At 41.7% G+C, this 12,866-nt stretch overlaps 1 protein-coding gene across 7 annotated transcripts in view; it reads right to left on the bottom strand.

Annotated features, from left to right (window-relative positions):
- AKAP6 (A-kinase anchoring protein 6) overlaps window positions 1-12,866 on the bottom strand; it is a 458,830-nt gene that overhangs the window by 256,942 nt on the left and 189,022 nt on the right. For all 7 annotated transcript variants that reach the window (XM_070504219.1, XM_014857147.3, XM_070504220.1 and 4 more), the window contains 2 exons: window positions 11,211-11,462; window positions 601-2,367 (listed from right to left, as the gene is read on the bottom strand). In XM_070504219.1, the coding sequence (XP_070360320.1) occupies window positions 601-2,367; window positions 11,211-11,462 (2,019 nt within the window). The remainder of the gene's footprint in view (window positions 1-600; window positions 2,368-11,210; window positions 11,463-12,866) is intronic.

Raw genomic sequence — 12,866 nt, 5'->3', positions numbered from 1 at the left:
TAATTCGTTCTAAAAGTACAGATTTACCCAAAATATCAACTCCCCATCTCAGAGCCCATGAACAGTACAAAGTATAGGTAGCTCCTCCTCAAAGAGGAGGAAGATTGAGGAAAAACAGAGATTCTCAAAAAGTTAGAAACACTTGGTCTATATCTATAGGAAGTTAACACTGGAGGTGTGGCAGCTATTCTGGGATTAGAACAAACAAATCAGAAAGCACTGAGGGTAACTGGAATATTGCATTCATGCATTCCTGAGGTACTGCTGTGTGCACAGCTACTGTTCTACTTTATTTTGTTCTCCATCCAAGGGCATCACCATTCATCAGAGCCGTGTTAGGCTGGAGCAGGATCAAGAGAGAATTCTCGACCAGACAGGGACCCATCAGGCTAACGCAGTGACAAGGACAGTTCCTAGTGATGCACTCTGTCACAGTGCAGTGACCATTGTGCTCTCTCTTTTCTTTCTTTGGGAAATCAGGTAAGTTTATCAAAAGTAGCAACACATTTTATAATGGGGTGGGGAGGAGTTGACCTTTTCGCAGTATTCATTCCAAAAATCAGGTAAGAAATCATTCAGGTTAAGAAAAGATCAGCTTACCTCTATTTTTTCCCATATGGCTTCATAGTTGTCTTGGTGTTGAATATCTTGCATCAGTTTCTGAATTAAAGCAGATTTTGTAGCAGAGTGGCTCTCATTTTTCTCAGAAGAGGAAGCTCTCTCTGACTTCTCATCAATGTATTTTTTCGTGCCAGAGAGAGGCATACACAACTCCTCGTCAGAAAGCACGTCACTCAGGGGCCCAGATTCAATGCTCTCCCCGAGTGAAGACGCTATGTCACTGGACGAGCTCGGAGACACCCTGCCTAGCCTCGAATGCTTCTTCTTGACCTGGTACGTGGGATAGATCTCAGAATCTGAATTCATTTCAGACAGTTCCCAGTCATCAATATTCTGAAGGGTTTCTCCTCTGGGTTTCTGAGGCATAAGCTTTGTTAGGTTTTCCAACTTTAAAGCTAATACTTCCGTCTGTTTAAGATGAGAGGGCAGTGCCAGGTATTCGTCAGAGCCATACCAGGCCTCCACGACCTGACCATTCCGGGTGACATGACTTGGGGAGGAGGAGTAACTTTTTTTGCTTTTGTGATTTGAAAGAAGGGGTACAGGAGAACTGATGTTGTCTGAGCCAACAGAGGATTCGCTGCTTTGAGTAAAAGGTGGTGAGTTGGATGTTTCTGACTGCACTGGCAATTTGGCATTCCAACTTCTCTGATGACACGGCTCAAGGGAGGATGAGGAAGTGGAATCTGTTTCTGGCCCCTCTCTGGCCTGGGAAGAACCTGCAGGAATTCCATTCGGCACTACTGAGCTCTTTATGTCTTCGGCTTGCTTGCCTGAACCGGTGCCGCGTTTAGGCGTTTGGCACGGAGGCACCTCTTCTGGGGTCATGTGTGGCTTTTTCAGTCTAGGTTCCTCTTTATGGCAGTCGTTAAGCCTTCCCAGGCTGGAAGAGATTTCCTTAATGTGACTTTTGACTGTGTTTTCAAGGTTCCCATGCCCCATCTTGTGCAAACATTCGTAGGACTGGCTGGCAGCAGAAGGGCTGTTGGGGTAGGAGGACTGCAGCACCAGGCAGAGCTTGGATCTGTCTGGAGGGTCCACCAGGGAAGGGGTGCTTCTGCTCATCTCGGGCTTGAGATCAACCATCCTCTTCTTTCCATGGGGGTCTTTCAGATTATTCTTAAAGGTTTCCTCTTTAAGGAAAAGCCCTCTCTTGGGCAACGTGGGCTGCGTGGGAGAGTCCTCGTTATAATTAAAGCAATCTCTGATGGATCGCTTCGGGGTGGCATTGTCACAAGGAAGAGGCTGTTGGTTCTTTGCCCCAAGCTGAGAGGAGGAATTGGATTCTTGCTTCGCAGCCTCAGAAGAGGGCTGAATGGCATTTGTCAGAGCTTCCTGGGAAGGTGACGTCGCTGGCGGCAAGCCTGGCTGCTCCTCAAATGTGGAAGTATTGTCTTCCTCACGTCCACCTTTGTCCTCTGCTGGAAGAGACACTTGAGCCGCCTCCCCACTAACTGCTTCGCTGCAGTTGGAAGGGACGGGGTCAGCAGCCACCGTCAGTAACCCAACACTTCGGATAAGCTCGGGGAACTCCTGTTCCATCTCACTGTAGCTCCAAGAGTCAAAGGGTTTGGTTTTGACCTGGCTAGAGGTCATGTCACCCAGGCCGCCGAGCAAATCTTCACTTGGACTGTAGTCAGACAGTTCAAAAGCAGTAATACCACAATCCAGAGACAAGTAATTTTGAGAGCATTTGATAGTTAACTGTCCTGAGTCATCCACTTCCGTTAGAGAATCAAGCCGGCCCTGAAACAGACAATGGCAAGGGGTTCAGTAAACATAACATCAATTACACTCAACTGCCGTTCAAATGAAATCTCAGCAGAGGCCACTATAACGGTCAAAAATGCTTCGGTCTCAATGGCATCTGGTTTGACATACAGAGAGGCGTATTAATCAATCATCGTATTGCTTTATATAGTCTCCTGTTCTTAAATATTTAAGGATCTTTCTTTGATCTGGTGGATAGAGCCTTGATAGAAATGGTCAAGGTCAAGCCAAAAATATCCATTCTTGCCTTAACTTTCTATATTTTTATTTTTATTATTTTATTTTTTTAATTATTATTATTATTTTTTTTTTGAGGAACATTAGCTGTGAGCTAACACCTGCTGCCAATCCTGCCCTTTTTGCTGGGGAAGACTGGCCCTGAGTTAACATCCGTGCCCACCTTCCTCTATTCTATATATGGGACACCTGCCACAGCATGATTTGACAAGTGGGTCCACACCTGGGATCCAAACTGGTGAACCCAAGGCTGCTGAAGCAGATCGTGGGAACTTAACCGCTGCACCATTGGGTCGGCCCCTTAACTTTCTGTTTTAAAAATAGCATTAATAAGCATTTCTTAAGTGATGCCTTAAGTAATAAAATTTCTGGGAACAAAGTAATGTAACAGTAAACTCTCCACAAATGTCTATTTTAGTTATCACTATCACTCCAACACCTACCACAGTGGCTAGTCACAGTAGATGCTTAATAAATATTTTTAGTCAAATAATTTATTATACTAAGTCTGTCATGTTAAATAAGTATTCACAAATCCAGGAAGGTGAACTACTGAATGTGCAAATACATGACAGAACAGTTCAAGACCAGCTTCTGTTTGTCCCCACCCTTTGAAGGTAAACACAGGTAATCTTGGAGAAAATTGAGTCAAACTTTCTCATCTTAGCCCCCAGGTCCTCCTCCGCATGCACCCCTCCCCCGCCATTAGTGTATCTTAGATACCAAGAGCCCCCTCCGTTATTTATCACTGGAGGCAGGCCAAATTGATTTGAAAGTCCCCTATGCTAAAAAATAGCATTACTAGTAAGTATTTTTAATTTTAATCTTTAATGACGTGATTAAGGTTATTGTCTCATTACTAATGCGGTTTCTGATATCACACAACAAATGGGGAGACTTTTGACTGATGACTTGTTTGGGAATCCTATTTTGCCTACCAGGCTGAAAGACAGCCTGGCCTCACCCAGCCCCTTCGGAGATGAAGGTAGGAAATGGAAAAGGGAAGGGTCGTTATATCCCCAGATCGCCATTCTCCTGGAGGAGGAACTGAGTGAGCAAACTGAAGCTGGACCTCATGTGGCTGCTGGGCCTTGTGTCCTTTCAACCGGGTTATCCCAAGATCAGGTCTCTCCAGGACCTTACATCAGGCTTTTTGTTCATTTGTTCGTTTTGTTTTTGTGATGTTCCCCCCTTCACTCCTTCACCTTGCCTGTATCTCCTACTCCCCTCATTCTCACTTCACAACATCCAGATAAGCGATTAGGATGAAAAGCCTCATTTAACTTTTATAAGCCACAGGTTCCTCATCTATAAATGGGGTGGTTGGTTACTACTATTACTTTTTCATTTAATCCTCACAATAACTTTCTTCTGGGGTCTATGCCACTGTCCCTGTTTTACATAAGTGGAGCCTGAGCATAACTCGCACAAGGCCTTTCAGCTCAGGGCCGAGTTAGGCCTTGAACAGAGGCATCTGACCCAGAGTCTACGTTCGGACTTCCCCACCATCGTTTTCTCTGATTCATTGAATATTATTTTAAACTGACATCCCCTCTCCTCCTGTTTGTTCTCCACATTGCCACCAGAGCAACCTTACAAATTGCAAATCTGACGCTGCTACTTCTCTGTTTAAAGTCCTTTACTAGCTTCCTGCTGCTTCTAGGTTAAAAACCCAAACCCCTCCAAGGACAGACATAAAAAGACCTCTTTCACGCCACTCTCGCTTCCTTGGCTGCACCCAGCCACGGTGTCCTCCTTTCAGCTTTTGAACACACTGTGTTCCTCCTGACTCAGGGCCTTTGCCCATGCTATTTCCTCTTCCTAGAAAGCTTCCTACCTACAACACTTCTTTGACAAGTTGACTCTTCTTCATCAGGAAGACATCAGACCAAGCGTCACTTCTTCCACATCCCCACTTAAGTCAGATTCTTTTCTCATGAGCTCTCATAAAACTATGCTATTGTTCCTTTAAGCCTTTATCTCAACTTGTAAATAAACACTATTGTGATTATGTGATTAATTTGTTTCTCTCACCAGCTTGTAAGCACAAGGAGGGAATAAATCAATAGAAAGTGGCTGACTCCCTAAGATGCCTGCAGCACTTAGCAGTGATCTGCAGAGTAAGCATTCAGAGATGCAGCTGTTGAATAAATGAAGGAATGCATGCTGCATGGAGGACGACGTTTTAGAATGTATCTATGCCTTCATAATTTCTTCCTCTGATTATGTATTTTTAGTTGACTTCGGTGATTAAAAGCCCAAGCCTCAGAGACAAATTCTAGCTCTAGCACTAAGGAGCCATGTGACCATGAGCTGTAGCCTCATTTCCTTCATCTGTAAAAAGGAAATGATAAGTCAGGTCATAGGGCTGTTGTAAGGCTTAAAAGAGATGATATATGTAAGACACAAGTCTAGCACACAGACAGGTGCTCACCAATAGGTGTTCAGTCTTATTACTTATTACATTATTATTTTTACTAATCAAGTATATCGAAGGGGAAAGTTTCATCAAAATGAGAGGTATCTCTATGCTAAATTACATTGCAAAACATGAGAAATCAATATTAACTGCCAACCTCAACAAAAAAGGTCTAAATGGAATTGCGTGACTTTTGTGTTTCATGCCTGGACCATGATTTTTAAATAACAAAGTCAGTGGCCAAAAACACTAAGGAATTAGCCAGCCAAACAAAAGTCACACTTTATGCAATTTTTAAGAGAGTAATATGGAAATTACCAATTTAAAAGCAGGTTGTATTAAAAAAAATTTTTTTTAATTTGGTTGTTCCAGTACTCAGAACATACTCCTTTACCAAAACAGTATTATAAATGATGATTAAGTTTCAAAGTTATCCCTTAAGTTGGTATTTAAATTACTAGCTCATTGAAATTTGCTTATTTTATATCATTTTTATCATAATGGCACAGCACTGCAGCTACTTAGGTGAGGTTAAAGAGGCACTAAGGAAAAGTATGTCCGTGTTGGGTAGAGAAAAAGAAATTTGAGAGTTCAGGCAAAAATTAAACTCCTAAAAGTGTCAGCTGCTTCCTCTGGACCGGCAGGGAACTCCACGGCCCTGAGAATGCATTTGGTCCCATTTTGGCGGTCATACAACCTTAAGACCAGGAATACTGTCTTGCTCAAGAATAACAGGTGCTCAATAAATAATGTTGGATGAATATATGGCCTGAGACTACATCTCAGATAATAGAGTATGGCTGCCTTTGTCTAAGTCTTCAGGATCTCTAGCCAGTCCTTTATTTGGAAAAGACAATACCATACTCAAAGACACAATGCTCCAAAGGGAGTCCCCCAGTCCGGTTCCCAGCCAGGCCAAGTGTCTCTGTGTATGGCTATTGTTACTCAGGAGTAATTATTTTTAATTTAGACTGCATTATTTAATGTGAAAAAACTCCCCCCAGGAAAACAAAACAAAACAAAACATAACACATAGTGCATCCATTTCATGTCCTAAAGACCAAGTGACAAGCATCTACCCATATATATTTTTTAACACAGTTGGTTATTATTTAAGAGTATTCTTCAAAAGTAGTTCTCTAGATTTTACCATGCAGAGGTAATTTTTTTTTTTTTGAGGAAGATTAGCCCTGAGCTAACATCCACCACCAATCCTTCTCTCTTTTTTGCTGAGGAAGATGAGCCCTGAGCTAACATCCATGCCCATCTTCCTCTACTTTATATGTGGGACGTCTGCCACAGCATTACTTGATAAGCAGTGCATAGGTCTGCGCCCAGGATCCAAACCAGCAAACCCTGAGGGGCTGAAGCAGGGTGTGCGAACTTAAGGGCTACACCACTGGGCTGGCCGATTTGCAGAGGTAATTTTAAAAAAAGAAAGTTCTCTTAAGTTTCTCTTTATTGATAAGTAATTTAGTCACTTTGTTGCTGACTTCAATGCTGTCTTAGACATAAAGGAAGCCTTTTTTATTTTTTCTCCTAATTTGAAACAAGAAATATGGCTTTGATCTTCACCTGTAATTAAGTTAACTGAAGCTCTAGCTCCCAATGCCTTCTTAGATCTTCCTTTTTTTGACACTACATTTTGCCACCACCCGAACATGAGATTTAATACTCAGCATTTCGAGATTTAAGGATCTTCTATTAAAATGCCCCAAGGTTGTTCAGTGTCTGTTGCTGCCTCAGGGTCACTTTGGTGCCCTGATACGGTATTCTTACTGAGGAGAGAGTTGGAAATAGAATTTCGCTGTTTTAATTATGGTATGATAAAAATTTTGTACGTCCCTCTCTCCCCACCTCCCCTAATCTCACTGCGTGGTATTTGTTATGCCTCAATCACTAATGAACACATTCATGGACCTCTTGCCAGAATGCCGCGGACCCCCAGTGTCCTCTGCCCACACGCGCTAGACTCCTGCTCAGATTCCTTTCAGTTCTACCACATAGGATTCTACGCTTAGAAGGCATCCAAGAGAGCAGCAGAGGACTGGGAGGAGTACGCAACGACAGGGAAACGGGAAGCAAAGCGAAGTTTAGTTTCTGATGGGCATGGGGAAAACACACAAAAATCTTCCGTTATTTTCATTTATACTATAGTATAAATACTATATACTATACTATACTATACTATATAAATATACTATGTAGTATATTTATAAGTATACTTATACTATAAGTATACTACATAGTATATTTATACTATAGTATAAGAAAATTCTTAAGAATTTTCATTTTCTACTGAAATTGAGAGTCAAATACTTAATCTCCCTGATTAATCCTCTTCTACACCTAAAGTAGTGATTATCTGCATTATTCAACTCAATTCAACTCATCAGACTTTTATAGACACTGATATGAACTAGGTGCCATGGGACATACAGAGATGACTGTCTGGTGCCAACCCCAATGCACTTCAAATCTAGCACATACTTTGTCATAACATAAATTGCTGCATGATGAGGGCTATGGAAGAACACAGAAATTGCTGTGGTGTGAGTGCCCTGGGAGCACCAATGCTCCCCCACAGAGAGAGTAGGTGTCATTCAGGTAAAGTGCTACCACACCATCTGGCATCTGGCTAGTTCTTAACTGATGTTTGCTACGGTGTTAGTATTATTAATATTTACCACTACCTGTGTGCCCTGACCTTTCCCGACCTCAGTCCTCTCATCTGTAAGATGGGTACAAGCTATCACCTGTAAGATAAGGATGACAGCACCTATCCTGCCTGCCTCGAAAAACTGTTGGAGGGTCTAATGAGATCAGGAAAGTGATTCCTAACATGTGTTATCATCTTTGAATGCCAGCGCCTTATGCATGGCAGGAAATCAGTAAATATTTAGGGAAGGTAGAAAGGAAAGCAGGAAGGAAGGGAAGGAGGGAGGAAAGAATTATTATTATTGCAATAGAGATCACTTAAGAGCTGGTTTTGTTTTGTTTTTACTTAATTATTCCTAGATTTAGGTCCTTAAGCATTTATTTAATCTCTTAAATTCGCTTTTTCCATCTATAAAATGAAACTATTTTTAATGCCCCTTACTTGCCTTACTAAATGAAACAATAAATATAAAATGCTTGTCACTGTATCTGAAATGTGGAAAACTTCAGTATAACACACTTTTTGCACAATGTTGAGCTTTGCCTTAAAGTGTTTTTTATTTGGTTGGTTGCTTTTGTTTTTAGTAAGGTGTTTGCCAATTTGTTTACAAGATATGGTCTGCTCCGTGTTTAAAAAAAAGAATAAAACTCATACGTTTTGTTTTTGCAAGGAGAGAGAGAACTTGCCGCTTTCTTGACTCTCAAACTTATTCTTCAATGTCACTCTGAAACCCAACTGACTTCCAAAGAGAGAAAAATGGATTCACCTTCGCTGGAAGGGCGTCTGCCATGCTACCTTATCAGCATGATTATGCCATTTCCTTCTTCATTCTACAGATCTGTCACAGCTGAATTTATTCTGATAATGCTGAGAATTTTATCCTAATTCCCTTCCTGTTTTCCACAGTCCCAGTGTGCTGGCAGAAACAAATAAAACTAAGCAGTCTTTGAAATGTTCTCATGGAGTCACACTAGATGCACAAAGAAACAGGATCAGGAATCCACAGCTTCAGGAAGGATGGTAATAGCACTCAGTTCATAGAAAAAATATCCACAAAGCAGATGGCTGAGAATCCACTGTTCCTTTACCCCCATACAACATATTCTTGCATCTCTACAACAGGATTAAAGACTGACTTTCAAACATGAAAATGCACTAAATTGCTTCCAATCAAATCCATAAATAATTGTTGAGCTCACATTGTCAGAACCATAATGGATACTACTTAATGTAAACGCGCAACATAGCTGTGAAAACAGTGGCCAGCAGCAGTCAGTTAGCCTCAACTGCTTTTCATCATTTCCTGGACTACCACTTCATGAATGATACAAGTTCAAATAAGCGCCTCATGAATGTATTCCACAAAACTATACCAACAATGGTAACAATAAACCCTAGAGCACTGCTATATCCCGAGCTCTACCACAAAGAGTTGGGGATCAGTAAATGTTTATTGAATGAATAATAGATATGTAAAGTGAATTGGTTTGACTCAATGAATTTCTAATGCCCCCTCTAGTAGTAGAAAATGGGCAGATCTGATGACTGATCAATACTGGATGTTGGACAGAACCCCAGAACATATGAGGAGGAACAAAACAATAATGTATACATTGGGGACGCCAGGTAGATATGTAAGGAGAGATCTCTTCAGAGTTCAGACAAGTTTTCCCATCTCTCATCTCCACCTCAGCAGCATACACCTCAGGGATACCTGATTCAGGGCAGAGTTGGCCAGTTTGGGATTCTTTGTGGTCTCCCATGCCACAAGAGTCCTAATCAAGGACCCTCTAGGGATCCCACTTTGGGGGAATGGCAGGCGGGGACTAACACACACCCGCATATTCACCCTATGATTAAAAAAAGGACTCCACCAAAGTTTAATCGCCTGCCTCACCACCACAACAGCGAAAGCTAAATGAAAACAAAGAGCGTGACTTCTGGTTAGAAGTAAACCCAGTAATTCTGATTCCCGTGAACTTCCAGGGCCTGCGGGGAATTTGCCACAGCAAAAGCATCATTATTATGAAAACAATAACCAACAAGTATAAATAATTTATGAGAATAGGCACAGATTTGTTTTGTGTTGATAATGTTGGAGCCACTGAAAGATTAATAAATTAATAATTAGTTAATTATGCAACACATTATAATGTCTTTTAATCTTATATATTTATGCCTTATAAACTTGTGTAATATATGTTTTCCACAAAACCAAGATTGGACCACTAAACTGGGTGGCAAGAGCCAAGGTACTATATACTTACATACATGCTCTATGTATCTGTATATGGTATCTATCTACACACACACACACACACACACACACATAGCCCCTGCTTAGCTAGCACAATGCTTCGCTCTATGAATATATGTCAATTTTATCTGGGAATAGGAGAGTTCACTTGGACTCAAATTTACAGTGTTCTTTTTTTCTTTTTTTTTGGCTGAGGAAGATTAGCCCTGAGCTAACATCCGTGCCAATCTTTCTCTATTTATATGTGGGACACTGCCACAGCATGGCTGACGAGTGGTGTAGGTCTGGACCTGGGATCAGAACCCACAAACCTGGGCAGCCGAAGTGAAGTCAGCCAAACTTAACCACTACGGCACCAGGCCAGCTCCCAACAACAACTAACTTTTTAAACTACTCTTAAATACAAAAAATTTAAATATATTGGTTGTGTAAAATTCTAAAGTCCATTTGAAAAACTGCATCCAGAATGATTTTTCTAAAGCATGAATCTAATCCTTTCTGTTCCTTGAACAAATTCTTTTTGTCCTCAAAATAAAGTCCAATTCTCTTTATATGGCTTTTTAATATGGCTTTTCATCCTCATGCTCTGACCTCCTCTTATCCATTACTTCAAATCCCGCTTCCTGGTCCCTTGAACTTTTTGCTCCAGTCCTATCTGTAGCTCTCTGAGTCTGTCACTCTCTCTCTCATCTCTGGATCTTTGATCATGCCACTCCTCTGTTAGAACATTTTCTACCTTCGTTTACAAGTCCAATCCTACTTCTTCAAATCTCAGGTTAGACTCACACTTCCGGAAAGACTTTCCTGTCGTCTAAATTAGGTGCCCTTCTCTGTCCTCCAGTGGCATCACGTAGAATTATCACAGTCTGGCCTTAATGTCTGTCCACTTCTCCCTATCCCCCACTAGACTCTAAGCTCTTTAAAGGCAAAGACCATGTTTTCATCACTATTATATTCTTAACACCTGGAGCCTGGCACACAGAAAGTACTCAATCAATATTTATCAAATAATTGAATGAGGAAGAGGAAGCCAGGTTAGCACCAACAACTATGGGTGGTATCTGTGCAAACTACCAGGTGTGAGTTGACTCTGGTCTAAAGCTACATTCCCATTAGAAGTACCCTCGCCTCTGGTCACCAGCTCAGGACCTGCTTATTTCTATTCCTATCCCACCTCTTTGAACTGAAAACATTCTCAAATGGTCACACTTGACAACGCATTACTTGGCTTCAAAGAAAATACTCACCTCCTTAGTCTCTTCGGAGAAAGCTTGCAGAATGTCTGTCTGCCTGGTGTAGTTGCCATTGGCGTCCTGCAGACCTTGCAGAATGCGCTCCCGCAGAACCAGCACCGAGACTCGGAGCTGGTGCCAGAGGAGCTGCACTGCGTGGATGTCCACAATCACATTGACGGAGTAGGACAGCAGCTTCAGGGAGAACTCCGTTTCAAGGAGGGCATGGATTTGCTCAACATGATCAGAAATATCTTCACAAATGTCCTGCAGTAAAGAAAAGCAAAATATATGAGGACTACTTTGCCTTATCCGAGGGAGAGGGCAGTAAAAAAAAAGTCACTCCTTTACCTGGCATCAATTATCAGGGCCAACAGGTCAGGTGAGCACACTTTGGAGAGCTGGCCTTTGTTTTAGCTCAGATACATAGCTGTAGGCCATATTTCTGGGGACTGGGCCTTTGGTGTATAAGGTAAGTTAATCTTTCTCCAAACCACAAAAATCCTACTATTCTTTCAGATACCCAAGTTGAAAGTTCAGCCAAGGTGAGAAGTAACCTCATAAATCTGCTCTCTGTTCTCTTTATTTACTGTCTGTTTGGGATCCTGGCAAGGGAGTCAACAGGTGGTCTCCTTGCTAGTAGTGAGCACCCAATATTTTAGGATCGAAGCGTCATCCAGACAGCCGGCATGAAGAAAGATGGGCTAGAATGTGTGCTTCACGGGCACTCCCAGCCGTTCTCAGCGAGCCACGGGGCCTTCGATGTAAGGGACAACTGTCACATTCCCACAGGGACACAATTTCATGTTTCAATTTGTAAAGCATATCTAAATTTCAACCCACACTTTGCAAGCAGAATCGCTCTTAAGAAGCAAAGCCAGAGAAACCTCAAGGATGAAGAAAGACAAAATACAGTTTTGTTTTGTTTTTAAGACCCAGACATTTTAAATAAAAACGTTACTAACTCAAAGTTTCTGTCTCTTCCACACGTACCGTTAGGCAGACAGATTTGGTGTCTGATATGTCTCCTGTTCTTACAAGTTCCCAAATTTCCATTGTGCTGCCAGAGGCCAGTAGCACGAAATGGGGAGCGTCAATGGTAATGTTTACTTGAGCAATCTGAGTGCATTAAGCATCAGAATCATGTAGATGTTAGCTGAAAGTGCTAAGTTATTCATTTTTATTAACTTTTTTTTTAGGAAGATTAGCCCCGAGCTAACATCTGCTGCCAATCCTGCTCTTTTTGCTGAGGAAGACTTGCCCTGAGCTAACATCCATGGTGCCCATCTTCCTCTACTTTATACGTGGGATGCCTGCCACAGCATGGCTTGCCAAGCGGTACCATGTCCGCACCCAGGATCCGAACCGGTGAACCCTGGGCCGCCGAAGCGGAAAATGTGCACTTAACCGCTGCGCCAGCGGGCCGGCCCCTACGTTACTTATTTTTAGTTATGGATCTGTGATTTTTTTTAATGGGGCTTTTATTTATGATTTTTTTGTTAAGGCTAAAATTCTAAGATAGTATTTGACTTTTGAGCCCTATCATGAATATCAAAACAGTCATTCTATGCTGGAAACATAAACTTCTGATTTCATATAATTCAATTACGTGTTTTTAAAGAAAAACTAAGATGTAATCTGTATTTAACAATGTGCAATAGGCAAAAAAAA

The sequence above is a fragment of the Equus asinus genome, chromosome 2, assembly GCF_041296235.1.
Source record: "Equus asinus isolate D_3611 breed Donkey chromosome 2, EquAss-T2T_v2, whole genome shotgun sequence".
NCBI classification, from domain to species: Eukaryota; Metazoa; Chordata; class Mammalia; order Perissodactyla; family Equidae; genus Equus; species Equus asinus.
Note: the sequence above shows the minus strand (reverse complement) of the source record. Positions and strands in the feature narration are given on the sequence as shown.